Genomic DNA, 16,901 nt, shown 5'->3' with positions numbered 1-16,901 from the left:
GTCAATAAAATTGACCTGGTCATTAAGTTCATTTTGCCGAGGACATACGCCAACTTCTCACTTCCTTTTCAAACTCCCACACCTCCCTGGGTATGTTCCCACTCCTTCAGTCTGTGGCATGTGCCTAGTTTATAGCAGAATATTTCATGGATGTCCTTGATAGCTACTAAATAATTTGGCCTGCCCAGGCCTAAGTTACCATCTCTATCCCACTCTTAGTATGTCTAGGATGAGCCAGAGGTCTTAGAGAAGAAATTGCCTTTTACAGTTTCCTGGTTTACCAATGGCAGCTGCTGTGCAGTAAGGATGTTCGCATCAAGTAGTATAAGACCTATACCCTCCTCCCAGCCACCCTTGATCATCGTGGCCACGCTGAGCCTGTCTGTCTCCTCTCAGGAGAAGCCGGGACCAACAGAAAATTGCTAAAGCAACAGCCACAGAGTAGCAGGAATTTTTGCAGTCCACAGTCTTGCCTGAATTTGCCCTGCCATGTCCCTACTGGGCAAAGAAAAAACCTGGGAAAGCCCGAGCCCCCGGGCCACTGTGGTGGTCAGGTCCTGGGGGTGAGGCTGGGAAAGAGCTGGCCCTTGGTCTTCTCTATCAGGGGTTCCCTTCCATGGCCAGCTTTGCCATCTCTGCATTTTATTAAGTTAGATGCCATTTCCCGGCGCCTGCGCTCTAGAGGCAGCGAGTCAGGAGAATGAGGCAGGGGCTGGGTGTGAAGCCACAGCTGCCTCGTGGGCGGTGAGCGCTGTGCAGTGCGCGGAGGCTGAGCACCAGTCTCCAGGTGGCAGCCTTGGGGAATGTGGGCCTACAGATGCCACAGCTTCTCATTTTGTAAGACAGTGCTGAAAATCTGGAACTTCATGTGAAATTTCCCAGTTGTAAAAGGTTAGTTCCAAATGTTGTGAAATGTGTGTCAACTGCTGTGGGTGCTCACTTTTCAACCTCTGCCTCAGATGCCCTGCTCTTCCGTGGAGCAAAGAGCAGAAAACCTGTGGAGTGTTGTCAAGTTTTGACAGGTAAACTGCAAGTTATGAAAATAGCCTAATGCTCCTTAAGACTTTCCAGATATTTGCCCACAGAATCTTGTTTCTGCAGTACAAGCTGGAAGACACTTTGCTGGCAGAATCTGGATCATACGTAGCACTCCCCACAGCTGGTGCTATGCCCATAGATTCTGGGAGTGGACAGCACCCTCATCAGCTGCCCCAGTGACCAGGGGGTAATGTCTCTATGCTTTGGTCTTCTCATCTGTAACATGGAGCTACTAAAAGGAGTCCCCTTACGACGCTGTCGAGGATTAAATGAGTTACGATAGGCAAGTACGTGGAACAGCACCTTGCACACAGCAAGCGTTAGTTTTATATTTATCCAGGCCACGTCAGCCTGCTGAAGGCCAACCTGTGAGGCCTCCAGCCAGGGGCCAAAAGTCTACTGATGACACCAATCTCTTGCTTCTGGGGATGCACGGCCATAGCCAGGCCAGACCCAGACCCACTCTTACCCACACGAGTGTGGAGAGGGGTACTCGTAGGATAGAGGGGGGATGTCCTCACTCCTGGTCTACTGAGAGGTTCCTCTTCCTCCCACCAGATGAAACACGAAGTCAGGAAGCTGGGGAATGACTACAGAAACGCAAAGTAGGAAACAGATATGGTCAGTTCTCCAGATATGGAGTCCCATTTCTTCCTAAAATGCGAGTGCCAACCCAGTATAATAAGGGCTCAGATACACCCTAAAGGCCAAGTCGTGCTTGTACCTCAGCGTTGCAAGGTTATCAAAAAGCCCGCTGTGAATCCATCTCTCCCTATCATGTTCCATCTTTAAACTAGCTTATCCATGAATACTCACGGAGCACCCACTACAATCAGGCTACTGTTCTCAGCTGCTAGGAATTGTAAAGGAAATAATGGTACCTGGTTCTGCAGAAGCTTATCCATTCCCTGAGTTAACAAACATTTATTAAATTCTCACTTGTGCCAGGTACTGAGCCAAGCACTAGGGAAAGCAGTGAACACAATGGAGTAAAGCCTGCCTTCTGCTGCATAATGGTGAGAGAGAGATAATAAATAGCTAAGTAAATTAAATGGTGTCAATTGATAATAAGCTATAGAGAAAAGATACGACTGAGAATGGGAGTGTCTGAACAGAGGGTGAGTCACACAGAAGAGCCAGAGAGGGAGAAGGTCCGGTTGGCTGGGTGAGCCTTCGAGGTGTGGACGCCAGCTGGAGACACAGTGGGCCTGCCTCAGAGCCACCGTGGGGGCAGGGAGGAGGAGGGGAGCCTTCAGCAGAGTCTGGGTGGCCCACCAGGTCATGGAGCTGATTGGGGAAAATGAGAGCGATTCGAGGGTCCCCAGCCTGTGAGAGCCAAGGGGGATGTCAGGCGCTCCCGGGAGCATCAGCTGAGTCAGAAAGAAACCACAGTCACGCGCCACTGGCTTTTGCCTCCAAGGCCAGCAGAGCAGCTGGTGACCAGGCAGGAAGGGGACATGGAACTGGAGTCCAGCAAATGCCAGCCCAGGTACTCTAGGAACCAGCACGAAGCTAGGTGCCCCTCTCCGCTCTAGCTTCCTAAGGATCTCTAAGCCACTGCCACCCCCGACCCCATTCACCTAGGCCACCTTAGGGACAAACATGTCATCCAAGAGAACTGAACACTACCTAGAGGGTCTGTTCAACTGATCAAACTGGACCGTGCTTTACTCAGCCTACATCATTCACCTCCTCTTGCTGAGAGTTCAAAATCAGATCAATTGTAGGTAAAGAAATTATACGTTGTCTGCCTAGAAAGAGGAGGGAGAAGGCGAAAAAGTAGAGACAGTGAGTATAGAAACTCGAGAAGTTTTGCATGAAAACGATCCTGAAGAAAGAGAAAAATGGATGGTGTAGGAGAGAAAGGTGAGTGGGGAGGGAGAATGATGCAGTCGATGTCCCTGAGGAGGTGAGTGGAGTGCTTAAGGGGCAAGGCTGACTTCAGCTACAACTGCCACCAACTCACTGGGGGAGGAAGAGGGGAGGTGTCAGGGGGTAGTGGGAGTGTGTGAAGTTCTCTTCAGATTGCTTCTATTTTTCAGAGAAACAGGGCTCCAGGTCACCAGCTGAGAGTGAGGATCAGGGAGGAGGTGTTGGGGTTTGAGGAGGAGACTAGTCTGGAGGGTGAGACAGCGAACGGGGCAGGGTGAGTAGGGATGGCCCGAAACGAAGCACCCCACTAAAGGTCCTGCGTTTCCAGTGAAGCGACTCAGCAGCGATTTGGGAGCATGCAAGGCAGAGAACCCAGCTTAACCAGGGGCGTGGCTGTGCTCTGGTTGAGCAGACACAGTGGAGAATGGGACACAACACGGTGTGCCAATGGAGAGAAGAGCTGCGGGTAGGACTGAAGTCAGGTGAGGCGAGAACGTGAGGACAAGGGGCAGGCGAGGGGCAAGGCAAAGGGAGGAGGAGCAATGCATGGAGGTCCCAGGGGGTTGAAGGTTCTCCGGGGGAGGAGTCCTAGGGAGAGGGAGCTAGAAAGAGAGGGTGCAGGTCAGGAAGAGAGAAGACTAAAACAGATGGAGGGTTCCCAGCCCCTGGCAATGGTGAGGTGTCAGGTGCGTCCACAGGAGTGGCTGGGGTGGGGGAGGACACGGCCCTGGGTAGAAAGGAGGCCGAGGCACTGCAGGACTGAGCCTCAGTGTGAGCGCTGCCGGGTGCAGCGCTGGAAGCAGACGGGCAGGCTCTAGAGCCTGGCGGAGAGTGGGGGGGGGGGGGGGGCAGTGGGAGAGGGCGGGGTCTGGCGCAGTCACACTCGCAGCTGTTATAGGACGGACGGCTGAAAACAGCAGTGATGAGGGAGGCGACGGGCACCCTCCTGCAACCCCACAGCTCCTGCACCTGAGAGGAACTGCAGGGTGCTCATGTTCCGAGGGTGTCCAGGTGGCAGGTCCAGAAACGAGGGGGGGGGGGACTCGGGAGAAGAGGTTGAGGATTGAAGCCACAACAGGATGGGTGGGAAAACTGCCAGACCTGTGTTCACCCACGCAAAGAGACGTGGGACTCGGCAGAAAAGCTCAAGAGCACTGTGGGAAGCTCTGGGTGAGGACAGACCGAGGGGACAGTGCCTTAGGGGGTGGAGTGGGCAGCCTGCTGAGACCTCAGGCCTGCTGGCTCCAGGACTGGGCCCACACAGCGCACACCGGAGTCCCCCTTCCTGCCGGTTTCATCTCAGACCCGCTCGGTTCACCAGGAACAGGAGGTCGCGAGGACATGAAGACTAACTAGAAAGCACAGGGCCACATCGTCCTAAGCACTCAATGTCAGCTATCGTCATTAAGGCCACAATGAACTGACTCACCCGTCAGATTTTGTCCTTTTCCCCAATGTTCGTTCTTTCTGGTGTTGACAAGTAGTCTGGATTTTTAAGTTCATAAAACATTTCGTACATAAGAACAGCATATCGCATGCCAAAGTACTCTAGTGTCCACGAAATATTTGTCTTGTTCCTCACAATGAGTAAACATGCTCACAGTCCGCAGATTTCAGGGATCCTTGAAATGATGTGGTCAATTATGTGGTCAATTTTGTGGTCAATACCATCCACCGCCGCCGGCCAATTTACCTAAGAGGGGAGCGGGACTGGGCGAGCACAGGACCGGGCCACGATCACACAGCTACTCACTGGGCTGTGGGGCCGGGACTAGAACCCGAGGGGCGCTAGGCTCTGGTCTACACTCTCCTCCTAGTATTTAGCATTGCAGCTTCCTGGCGATCATTGTGAGCATTCTCCAACGCTCAGGACCAGCCGCCAGCCGAGACCGTCAGAAGGTCCCCTGGGTACCCGACAGACACAAGCGCCCGCATTGCGCTGGGTCCAGTACCCAACCTCTGTGGGGTTCAGAAATCTCTCCCCTGGACGGACCAGGCTCGTGCGCTGGGCCGCGGGGCATTCCAGGTGGAGGCGGGGGAAGCGCCCGGGAACACCAAGGGCCTGGGAGCCCGCACCCGAGCAGGGGACGGGCGGGGCGGGCCGCGGCCGGGGGCGGAGACTGAGCGCAGCCCGCTCGGGAGCGCCTCGGAGCGGTCCCCGCAGAGCTGGTTCCAGCGCCCGGCGCCACAGGGCTCCGCCGTCTGGCCAGGGGGAAAGGAAGCGCCCTCCACGCGGGGCCACGCGCCAGGCTCCCGGCCCACCCGGGGGCGCGGCGGCCGCGCGGAGCGCCCATGGGCAGCCCCTGGAACGGCAGCGATGCCCCCGAGGGCGCGCGGGAGTCGCCGTGGGCCGCACTGCCGCCGTGCGACGAGCGCCGCTGCTCGCCCTTTCCCTTGGGGGCGCTGGTGCCGGTGACCGCCGTGTGCCTGGGGCTGTTCGCCGTCGGGGTGAGCGGCAACGTGGTGACCGTGCTGCTGATCGGACGCTACCGGGACATGCGGACCACCACCAACTTGTACCTGGGCAGCATGGCCGTGTCCGACCTGCTCATCCTGCTCGGGCTCCCCTTCGACTTGTACCGCCTCTGGCGCTCGCGGCCCTGGGTGTTCGGGCAGCTGCTCTGCCGCCTGTCGCTCTACGTGGGCGAGGGCTGCACCTACGCCACGCTGCTGCACATGACGGCGCTCAGCGTCGAGCGCTACCTGGCCATCTGTCGCCCGCTCCGGGCCCGCGTCTTGGTCACCCGGCGCCGCGTCCGCGCGCTCATCGCGGTGCTCTGGGTCGTGGCGCTGCTCTCCGCCGGGCCCTTCTTCTTTCTTGTGGGCGTCGAGCAGGACCCCGGCAACTACGTGCTCTCCGACCTTAATGGCACCGCGCGGGTCATGCCCTCGGTTCCCGCCTCGCTGCCGCCCCTCTGGCCCTCGGGGGCGCCCTCGCTGTCTCCCTCGCTGTCCCCGCCGTCGGGGCCTGAGGCTGCGGCGGCCGAGGCGCTGTTCAGCCGCGAGTGCCGGCCGAGCAGCGCGCAGCTGGGTGCACTGCGCGTCATGCTGTGGGTCACCACCGCCTACTTCTTCCTGCCCTTCCTGTGCCTCAGCGTCCTCTATGGGCTCATCGGGCGCGAGCTGTGGAGGAGCCGCGGGCCGCTGCGAGGCCCGGCCGTCTCGGTGCGGGAGAGGGGCCACCGGCAGACCGTCCGCGTCCTGCGTAAGTGGCGCCACCTCTGTTCCAAACAGCAGCCCGCGGTCGGCACTGCCAGTGGCGCCGCGCAAACTCTGGGTCCCCTTCCCCTGCTCGCCCCGCTTCTAGCTAGGTTCGCTTTTGCATTTCTACTCCAGCTTCCATACACATGTACTTCCCATCTCCAAAGAAAACCATGTCCTGTCTCCCAGGAGTTCTGGGGACCCCAGGGCGCCCCTGCAGGTAGGATACCCGGATTCAATGAACAGCAATGCTTTTCCAAAGCCGCTGAGATCCAGGATGGGTCATTGGAGGCTCTTAATCCAACTGCCTGTCTCTGTTAGATGCCACAGATGTGATTACTCACAGTCCCCTTGAGAAGATGGGGTAGATTACGTTAAGCTAAAATTTTTATTTAATATTAAGTTATCCTGTAGGCTAAAGTGAGCCTTGCCCACATCAAAAAGTAAAAGATTGTGCAGACCTGTTACAGAATTCTTTTCAACAGAGAGCAGAGAACGTGTCTCAAGTGGCTTTGTGGAAGGAAGCCTGCCAAAACGGCTCGTTAGGAGAAATCGCTCCTCTGGTTTATGTCCAGTCTTGATTAACACATATATGAACTTAATATGCAGTTGCAAAGCAAATAGCGATGCAGTCTGCAGCCTGCTAGTTTTTCTGTGATGGAGATATGGCTAGATATAGTTATATCTATATAGATATAAATTAGATATAGATATCTAATTTATTTTGCTGTTACTAATTACTGCAGATGGTTTCATTTGATCCTCGATGCTTTTCTTTTTCTTAAATCTGGTGCCTGTGTCTTGTTTTGCAGTGGTGGTGGTTCTGGCATTCATAGTGTGCTGGTTGCCTTTCCACGTTGGCAGGATTATTTACATAAACACGGAAGATTCCCAAATGATGCACTTCTCTCAGTACTTTAACATCGTCGCCCTGCAACTGTTCTATCTGAGCGCATCCATCAATCCCATCCTCTACAACCTCATTTCGAAGAAGTATAGAGCAGCGGCCTGGAAACTGCTGCTGGCGAGACAGTCCAGGCCGGGAGGTTTGTGCAGAAGCAGGGACACTGCGGGGGACGCTGCAGGGCACGCTGTGGGGGACACAGGGGGAGACACAGCTGGCTACACCGAGACCAGCGCTAACGTAAAGACGATGGGGTAACCAGCATGGCCGAGCCAGTCACCTTCTCCCACAGTTCTGGGACTTCAGGGAAAACAGGTGTGTAGAGAAATAAAGATTGAAAGGGGGGAACAGATGCTGTTAAGAAGAATGGAAAGGGGGGTTGCAATTGTGCGAGCTGGTTAAGAAATTGTCAGTATGATTTGTTTTTGACCAAAGTATGAAATGTCACTGTACCAACCCTTTCCAGTTTCCTGATCATGTACCTCCTATGGGACGTTCATTTTAGCATGATGAGATCCCAAGTCACAAAATGTGCTCTGTAGAGGTTTGGGAAGTCTTTGTCGTCCTAAGTCTTCGGAAACACTATTGTTCTGACACACTACAGCTGACACAGAGAGATGCTGCCCCAAAACTGTGGTCTCGGAGATCAGGGCCGTGTTCGGTTTTATGTTTTGGGTGATGTACGTACACTGATGCATATACAAGGAGTCGACATAGTCAGAGATTTCATCCAAGAAATTATTTAATGCCCATCTATGGCTGCAAAAACTTTTAGAAGTAAGCAAAAGGAAATCCACGTAGGCACCAATGTTCAGGGGTCCCCACCTCTGTCCAGGATCAGAGGAAATGATAAAGTTTAGATGCAATACCCTCTTTCAGTTGTGCATGCACAGCTGTTGCAACTGCTTCTCCCTGAGAATGCCCAGGTGGCTGTCCTAGGGCTGTGGGCCACGAGGTAGCAACCCCTGGGCATTGAAGCGGGAGGGCACAGGGCAGCAGCAAGACTCAGCTTTGCCAGGTGACTACTAATGACATTTGTAAAGAGCTTTGCTGTGTTTTATCTTGCCTCAGCTCGGGATGAGTTTTGTCATCATCATTCCTGTTTTACTCGTGATGGAACTGTCTCACATTTCCCAAACGGGAACTGGTGGGCCTGAATCTGACTCCAGTGGTGGGATCCTCACTCACTCCCACGCTGAGATGTTGCTCTTGCTGAAAAACACAAGAGACGATGGATTTAGTCAGGGTGAAAGGGAACATTGGTCAACTACTCTGAAACTTTGTGTTGTCTTTTACAGTTTAGAACGTAAACATGTTTTCAGAGGGCTGCTCCAACAGCCTTCTGTGTGACTGGCGCCCCCTGGAGGTGGGCAGGGTACAACGTGCTCAGTCGGACAGGGGACCCTTACTGGGGTTTTCAGACTGACAAAGTTCAAACCTAAATTCCAGTAGATTCTTGATATTTATGAGGAATTCGTCATGAAATCTTCAAATACACAAATGCCAGAAAAGCGACAAATGTTACTTCGTCAGAGTTGCAATGACAAATAGAAGTAAGGTCACCATGAGACTTGGAAGCTGGAGTCAACCCAGTTTATTCAGTGAGCCTTGCAGCTCAGTTTGGGCGGCCTCGGTGAATATCCAAATGACTTCATGCCACAGACCACCGCCGTCTCTTTTGGCTAGTTAAATCTATAAGTGACAAATGCATAACAAGAAGGATCTGATCAACATGCTGACAAAATTCTATTGCTTTTTCATTTTATTAGCCAAAACCCTGGCTAACTCCCTGGCCCCGTCCTCAACCTATGTGAGAATGAAGGAGTCTCTCATCTGCCTTTTCTCCCAGCGAGTGGATGAAGCAGGTCGCAGTCACTTGGGGAAGCAGTCCCTCCACTGTGTTCTACACATTTTCAGGGATTATTTGAAAAAATGGTTCTGTGGTCAAATATGGTAGGGAAACAAAACATTGTGTAACCCCTTCCCTAGCCCCAGAGTCACAACACAACATGTCGGAGGCTCTGAGAAGGTGGCATTTCACCCAGCATTTCCTTATTTTATCACAGAACCAGCTCCCTGTCCTCCCTCCCCAAGAACGTTTATTAAAACGTCATGGAGGCCGGGTGTGGTGGCTCACGCCTATAATTCTAGCATTCTGGGAGCCCGAGGCAGGAGGATCGCTCGAGGTCGGAAGTTCGAGACCAGCCTGAGCAAGAGCGAGACCCCATTTTGACTAAAAATAGAAAGAAATTATCTGGCCAACTAAAAATATATATAGAAAAAATTAGCTGGACATGGTGGTGCATGCCTGTAGTCCCAGCTACTCGGGAGGCTGAGGCAGTAGGATCGCTTAAGCCCAGGAGTTTGAGGTTGCTGTGAGCTAGGCTGACGCCACGGCACTCTAGCCCAGGCAACAGAGCGAGACTCTGTCTAAAAATAAGAAAAAAAAAAAAGAAAAAAGAAAACCCTCATGGAGTAAGGAACACTTTGGGAACAGTGACGTAGGGACTCTGACAGTGGAGCTGCCAGCCTTGTGCCTCTGCACATCTCTGCTTGGTAGCACTAGGTCTAGCTGCTGCCACGGCCTTTCTGCTTACAGGAGTCCCTCTCTGGAGCAGTCAGAAGTGGCCACCTCTGCAGGGAAGGTCACAGTAAGGAAACTTACTGAAAAGTATATAACATTTTAGATATGGAAGCAAAGATCTCTCCTTTGAGCTTTTTTGTTCAGATTCTAGAAAACAGGGATTTACATCACACCTTCCTGGGACCTCCACATGTTTCCAGGTGTGGGCGTGGGGAGAGTCATCCTTCCCTTTGCCGCAGGGTCCTTGAGACGGAGGGTCTGAAGGCCACCCCTTCCTGTGGGATCTCAGCGCATTAGTGGACTGTGAAATCAGCATAGCGTGTCACGGTGTCACAGGTTTCTTTAATGGGACAGAGTGGACAAGAATAGAATAGAAACCATCAGTGCATCCATGTAGTAAGGTAACTACTGTGCTGTGAAACTTTTGTTTCCATTATGTTTTGGTTTGTGTCTTTCCTGGTTCACAAAATAAAATGTATTTTTGCTGTGAGTCATGGTCAAAAATATTTTTGAAAAGTTGTTCTAAGATCTAAAATTGTTCTCCACCCCAGCAGAGAATGGCCTGTTTTTGCACTGACAACTGGCTATGAAATGGCGGGTCCTGAGAAGACCTGGGGTGGCTGAGTCCAGATCACTGGAGAGGGACAGGCAGACTGTGGTTTTTGGTCCTGGGCCCCCCTCCACTGCCCAGGGGAGTATCCCGGAGGCCATAGCCTGGCCACGCCCTGCCCTCCACCCCGACCTAGACATGTGCTGGCATTCTAGCAACTTCTCTCTGAGCCCCCTCTCTCTTCTGCAGGCCACACTGCTTTTGTTAAGTGACCTACCAACTTTGGGGAAGAATTTGTATTTCATTCATTCACATGGCAAATATTTACCAAGCAACTAAGGGCCAGGGGTGTATAACAAAATACACTAGAAAAATTAGTCCATGTCATAGTGTCAAAATCAATCAACTTTTTCATGAGCATTTTTTTGTTTGAAATGTGTACACTCACACAGATTCAGCTCACAGGTTGACAAAAGCACTTAGATTAGAAGGTAGTGCAGAATCTCAGGTTCGTGCCACCTGTACGGACATTCCTCTCCTTTTTATAGGAGACATTTCCACTTCTGAAGGAAACATTCAAAGAGCTGTTGCACAATACCTGTGAGGATCCAAGAGTTCCCAGTGCCAGATTCTTAAGGAGACACATGAGCTCTGTGTTGATGGTGTTTAAAAGTTTGAACATGCCCTCTCCTGACTCTTTCTACTCGTGTCATAATAACATTTGCCAGTATATGAAAGCATTTTGTATTGAAGGTCTAGTGTTTTAAAAGTGGCTTTACGTAAACATAGATGTGATGCAATTTTTAATTGTGAGCCCACTTTATGAAGATCTCAAACTCTAAATGCTACAGAGCCCCTGCTTAGCTCTGAGCAGCCTTCAAAAATCAGCATTTCTTCTTCTCAGAGCAAAGCAACATTCATCCGTGGTGAGCAAGCTCAACCTCCATGGGAACGCGTTGTGGCCAATTGCTCAACATGTCCCTTGTTCTGTGTAAGCTACAGGAGGTGAGGGAGGCAAACTCTGCTCCTGCCTCCTTAGGAAAACAACACGCACTTTTTAAAGAATAGTGGACACCTGTGTAATGAGGGTTACATGGCATCAGCCAGACCGGAAGAATTGAGTATGAGTGGATAGTCGGGGGCGATGCTGTGTGTGACTCTTCCCTGGCACTTAACATGTCACACCTCAGGTGGCTGGTTCCACCAGATGTAACCTGCTCCCTGAGGACAGAGACCATATTTTATTCTGCTTTGTGTCTCTTGCCCAGGTAGACAATGAATGTTGAACTCAACTGGCTTTGAAGGAGGGAATGGGGGGTCCTTACCTCAGTGGATGGAAAGAAATAGAAGCTGAGTAAGCAGTTGGCGGGCACCTTTGCTCTGAGCCCCGAGACAGGACAAATGAAAGCATAAGGCAGGACTGAAACAGCACCCAGAGCCGGAGCTGGGTGCCGGAGATGAATGCAGAGGAAGGGCCAAGGAGGACGAGGAAGAGGAGGAGAAGAGAAGAGAGGGCACTGATGTAACCCAAAGCTGCAGCTTGTGAAACAGACATGGTGGCATGGGCAGAGGCTGGGACAGGGAGACCTATCATTTACCATAACCCAGGTCTAGGTCACCTGTGGGTTGGCGTGGTGATGCCAGAGCAGCGCCCATCACCAGGTTCGGCACTTTCCCTGGCCTCACTCTTTCCCCATCCCTGGTTCCCGTGCCAGCTGCCTGGGCACTTCCCACATCATCCTCCTGCCTCTGCGCCACCTGGGCACGCTCAGAGTGGGAAGGGCTATGGTTTTCCTCCTTTCTCTCAAATTTGTAGCAAGTGTGCAAGTCTTGAAAATGTTCTAAGCATTTCTACTAGCTGTGATGATAGGGGGATAAAACGATTTTTTTAAAAAAACAAAAACATGCAGGTTTCAAAGTTGTAACAAGTCTTAAAAATTTCAAGGTAATAGTTATACCTGTTCATAACCAGAACACAAATAGAGCTAAACCTGCTCTTTCTTTGTTCCTGTCTCACTCCCACAATAGTTCCTGACTTTGTCCTGATAGTGAAGACCAGGGTCCTGCCCTTGGGCTTCTCATTTCCCTGTGTCATTGCCCAGGTCAGTGGCTCTCAAACTCCAGCCTGCAGGAGAATCACCTGGAGGACGTGCCAAAACCCAGATTGCTGGGCTTCACCCCAGAGTTTCACATTTAGTAGCTCTGGGGTGGGGCTCAAGAATTTGTATTTCCATTGAGGTCTCAGGTGATGCTCTGATGGTCTGACAACCTGTACTCTAGAGCTGCGGTTCCCAACTCCTGGGCCGCAGACTGGTACCCATCCGTGGCCTATTAGGAACCAAGCCGCACAGCAGGAGGTGAGCCACAGTGAACAAGCAAAGCTTCATCTGTATTTACAGCTGCTCCCCATTGCTCGCATCACTACCTGAGCTCCGCCTCTTGTCAGATCAGCAGCAGCACTAGATTCTGATAACAGCCCAAACCCTACTGTAAACTGTGCATTCGAGGGATCTAGGTACTCCTTATGAGAATCTAATGCCTGATGAGGTGGAGCTGAGGCAGTGACGCCAGCACTGGGGAGTGACAGCAAATACAGATTATCATTAGCAGAGAGATTTGTATAATTATTTCATTATATATTACAATTAATAATAGAAGTAAAGTGCAAACCATCCCTCCACCCCTGTCCATGGAAAAATTGGCTTCCATGAAACTGGCCCCTGGTGCCAGAAAGGTTGGGGACCACTGCTCTAGAGCCTTGATACAGAAAATGCGGCCCACAGACCAGCAGCATTAACACCACCTGGGATCTTGTTACAATGCAGAGTTTCGGGGCCCACCCAAACCTACTGAATCAGAATTTGCATTTTAACAAGATCCCCAGGTGATTCTCATGCACATTAAAGTTTGGGAATCATTATTCTAGAGATTAATCAACCAGATCAACGGAGACTCCACCAATGGCATCAGAATCTTAGGCGGTTGGACCCAAACATAGTTTTTAAAGCTCCCCAGGTGACTCCAATGTGCAGACAAGATTATGAAACAGCCGTGCATGGTGCCACAGGCCTGTAATCTCAGCACTTTGGGAGGCTGAGGAGAGAAGATCACTTGAGGCCAGGAGTGTGAAACCAGCCTGGGCAGCAAAGCGAGATCCCATCTCTACAAAAAATAGAAAAATTAGCCAGGTATGGTGGCACGTGCCTGTAGTCCCAGCTACTCAGGAGGCTGAGGCAGGAGGATTGCTTAAGTTGGGGAGTTTGAGATTGCTGTGAGCTATGATGATGCAACTGCACTCCAGCCTGGTAAACAGAGTAAGACCCTATCCCTACCCCCTCCCCAAAAAAAGATTATGAACCATCACTGTAAGATCTCTCTTACAGACATATCTTCTATTTTCACTTTCCCTTCAGTTTGCATAGTGGGTTCATTTGAAAGTCATTTATATTCTAGCAGCAACTCAGGACCACAGTCTAGTAACAACTCCCTGGCCTCTCTGCTCTTCAGTCCCCTGAACCTCCACCTGCCGGCCCGGCCCACCCACCTCCAATGCTGAGGTGCTTCCTCCCATAGGCCGGGCGCAGACCCACGCCCTCTTTGACAGTGTTTGCTCATTTGGATAATCAGGCCTCCGCATGTCTTCTGGTCTTCAAAACATGTTTTATTTTTTTGGGGGGGGGGATTTTTTTTCCTTGTATCTCAATACCTGCATCTTCCCCTCAATATAAGCATCTTTGATTCCTTGCCCTGATCCTTGGTTCTTCTAGGATAAACCTATTCTGCTCTGCAGCCCCCTCATGGGGGCTTGAGTTCTGTCCCTGATTCCTTGACCTCATGTCACCTGGGACCAACTGCTGGGGAACCCTAGAGTTAACTACCTGCCCCCTGGGACTTCCGCCTTGTGCTAGTTGCTGAGATCAGCCAGGATTGCCTTTCGGATGGGTGGGGTGCTCTCCATGTCCCAGCGAAGGGGCTGCCTCCTGAGCCTTGACTCTGATAAGCCACAATAGTCTGCCTGAACCATGAAGTCATACAAGGTCTCCCTTTCAACACTATAGTGACTGAATTCCTAAAACTCAGAGGCTGATTGGACACCAAAAAAAAAAAAAAATGAAGTTATAACTCCAATATTTCAAGCCTATGAAATTAGGAGAACATTTGGTGCTATTTGAAAAGAATGGGCTATCAGAGGAAGAGGTGATTTAGCAGTGGAAGATAACGAATTCCACTGTGATTATGGCAGCCCCCCTTATCCTTGGGGGACACATTCCAAGACCCCCAGTGGATGCCTGAAACAGCAGACAGTATCAAACCCTATATATACTATGTTTTTTCCTATGCATACATACATAATTTATAAACCAGGTACAGTAAGAGATTAGCAATAACTAAAAATAAAATGGAACAATTATAACAATATGCCAGCATCACTAGTCTTGCACTTTGGAGCCATTTTTAAATAAAATAGGGGTTACTTGCACACAAGCACTGTGATACTGCAACAGTTCTGATCACCAAGAGGGCTACTTGCTACTCATGGGCAAGTAGCACCTATAGCATGGACACCTGGACAAAGGGACAATTCACATCCCAGACGGGACAGAGTGGGATGGCACGAGATTTCATCACGACACTCAAAACGTACTCAATTGAAAACTTGGGAATTTTTATTCTGAAATTTTCCATTTAATAATTTTGGACCACAGTTGACTGCAGGTAACTGAAACTTTGGAAAGTGAAACAGTGGATAAGGGGAGGGACTGCCGGATTTTCTGTTTCCCAAGAAGCCACCCAGCTGGAAAAGCTCTGTTGTTGCATGTTCTACAGGCTCTTGGAAATAGGTCTCAATACTCAAGTAATTTTAGGAAATGCTGCAATATTATATAAGCCCTTTTATACATACTAAAATAAATGGAACCAGGACCCTTAACGTCAAGATCCTGTGACTTGCTAGGGTGGGAAAAAACTTCCTGGAAAATCAGAGTTTGTCATGGGAGTGTCTGTTGCATTGGGAACAGCTGAGGAAAATTGCTCTTTTTTCCAACAGTCACCGAAACTGCCTTTTGGATTGGACAATCTGATGTCTGCCCTTTCTTCAGAGCAGTGAAGAAAGGCATGAAAATGAAATGGGCCTTCCTCAATAGATAGGTAGGCATGATGCTTTTGAAATTTAAGTGGAGCTCTTACAAGCATTTGTTTTTACAAATAGAGTAGAGAATGACACACCTGATGGATGGGATAGCTTTATAGCTGGTCAAGCATTTGTGCTCTGCAGTACGTTAACAGATTTCTATTTCAGTGTTTTCATTTGTTGTTCTTAAAAATCTCCTCCCTTAACAAGAGCCTTTGGGGTGAAAAAAAAATCCAGCAGCAAAATTCTGGCATCTTCTTGTGAGCCAGCAGCTGAATTATAGTGTCACATTCACAAATGAAGTGACGTAAAATAGTGAATTTTATTATAATTTTTGGTTTGAGGAAACCAAGAATTTGTCCACTAAACATGATATTCAAATGAAATTTTCTGGGAAGTTCTGCAGGGTTTACCAAGGTAACCTAGAATCTCAACTAGCCTTTGGCATTATTATAAACACTCAGTGTCCCAATGGTGGAAGACATTATTCGGTAACTTAAAGAGATATCGTTAAGTCAGGACCTCAAAGCTCTCTTACAGCTCTTACAGTATGAAGACATAGGACATCTTCAGGTCAATGTATCAGAGTGACACCATGCTGGCATGTACAGAGTGACTTACCAATGTAGACACACTCTCTATACACACTCTGTGGAGCTTCACTGTTGGAGGATTGAGTAGGAATACAGACAGAAAGGTAAAGAGCTTCTGTCCACAATTTATGATGCTCTATATCTGCCTGATATTTGTCTTTTTTCCTAATGTTTATGTATTGCTTCAGGTCCCTTGAATTTTTCCCAGGATGGAGACTGAGAATGAACATGGATAGAAGCAAGAACACAAAACATGCCCCACAAACACCGACCAGAGGTCAAGTCAGGTAGCTTTGTTAACATAACTCTTAATACAAAACATAATCTGTAGTTAATGATGGACACGTGTAGCAAACTATATACAAACAAGTCAGACCTTCCTAAAGTAGTTCAGAAATCATTGACAATATCTGAGATAATGTTTTAAGATGCTGTGTTAGTCTGTTTTGCATTGCTATGAAGGAAATACCTGAAGCTGGGTAATTTATAAAGTAAAGAGGTTTATTTGGTTCATGTTTCTGTAGGCTGTAAAAGAAGCATGTTGCTTAGGTTGGTCTTGAACTCCTGGCCTCAAGCAATCTTCCCACCTCAGCCTTCCAAAGTGCTGGGATTACAGGCCTGAGCCACTGCACCAGCACATTGTGCTCTAAGTGTACTATTAAAACTCTGTAATGGATACTTAAGGAAATTACCAGAAAGTGATAGAAACTGTGTGCTCACCTGAAGAGGATTTCAGCGTAGAGTTTGTCTTCATCAAGGAATGTAAGAAACAAGTAACAGTTAACGTTTGAATGGGAGAGTGGGCAGTTGTTGCCCCCCATGTGTTAGTGGGGCTTGCATCCCCTTGTTGTGGACACTCTGACAGGGCCATCAGCTTTTTAGAAGATACATGTGAACACTCTTTCATGAGCAAGACAGAACCTGAGTTCACAGACACTGATAACTGATTTCTCTCTCTTCGTACTTTCTTTGGGTTTTTTTTCATGACTGTGTATCTATTGCCTCATCTTGATGTGTATGCACCAGCA

At 49.8% G+C, this 16,901-nt stretch overlaps 1 protein-coding gene across 1 annotated transcript; it reads left to right on the top strand.

Moving 5' to 3' along the window:
* The first annotated feature begins 5,202 nt into the window (after positions 1-5,202).
* MLNR (motilin receptor) lies at positions 5,203-7,273 on the top strand. Its single transcript, XM_069467279.1, has 2 exons — positions 5,203-6,115; positions 6,924-7,273. The coding sequence occupies exons 1-2, from the start codon at positions 5,203-5,205 to the stop codon at positions 7,271-7,273; spliced, it is 1,263 nt and encodes a 420-aa protein (XP_069323380.1).
* Positions 7,274-16,901: the final 9,628 nt, after the last annotated feature.

Source organism: Eulemur rufifrons, chromosome 4 (assembly GCF_041146395.1).
Source record: "Eulemur rufifrons isolate Redbay chromosome 4, OSU_ERuf_1, whole genome shotgun sequence".
In the NCBI taxonomy this organism is placed as follows: Eukaryota; Metazoa; Chordata; class Mammalia; order Primates; family Lemuridae; genus Eulemur; species Eulemur rufifrons.
The sequence above is the reverse complement of the archived record's forward strand: the minus strand, read 5'-3'. Positions and strand labels throughout refer to the sequence as shown.

Coding starts and splice junctions, on each gene's coding strand:
- MLNR (XM_069467279.1), top strand. CDS start 5,203: ATGGGCAGCCCCTGGAACGGCAGCGATGCCCCCGAGGGCGCGCGGGAG. Junction 6,116..6,923: donor GCAGACCGTCCGCGTCCTGC/GTAAGTGGCGCC, acceptor CTTGTTTTGCAG/TGGTGGTGGTTCTGGCATTC.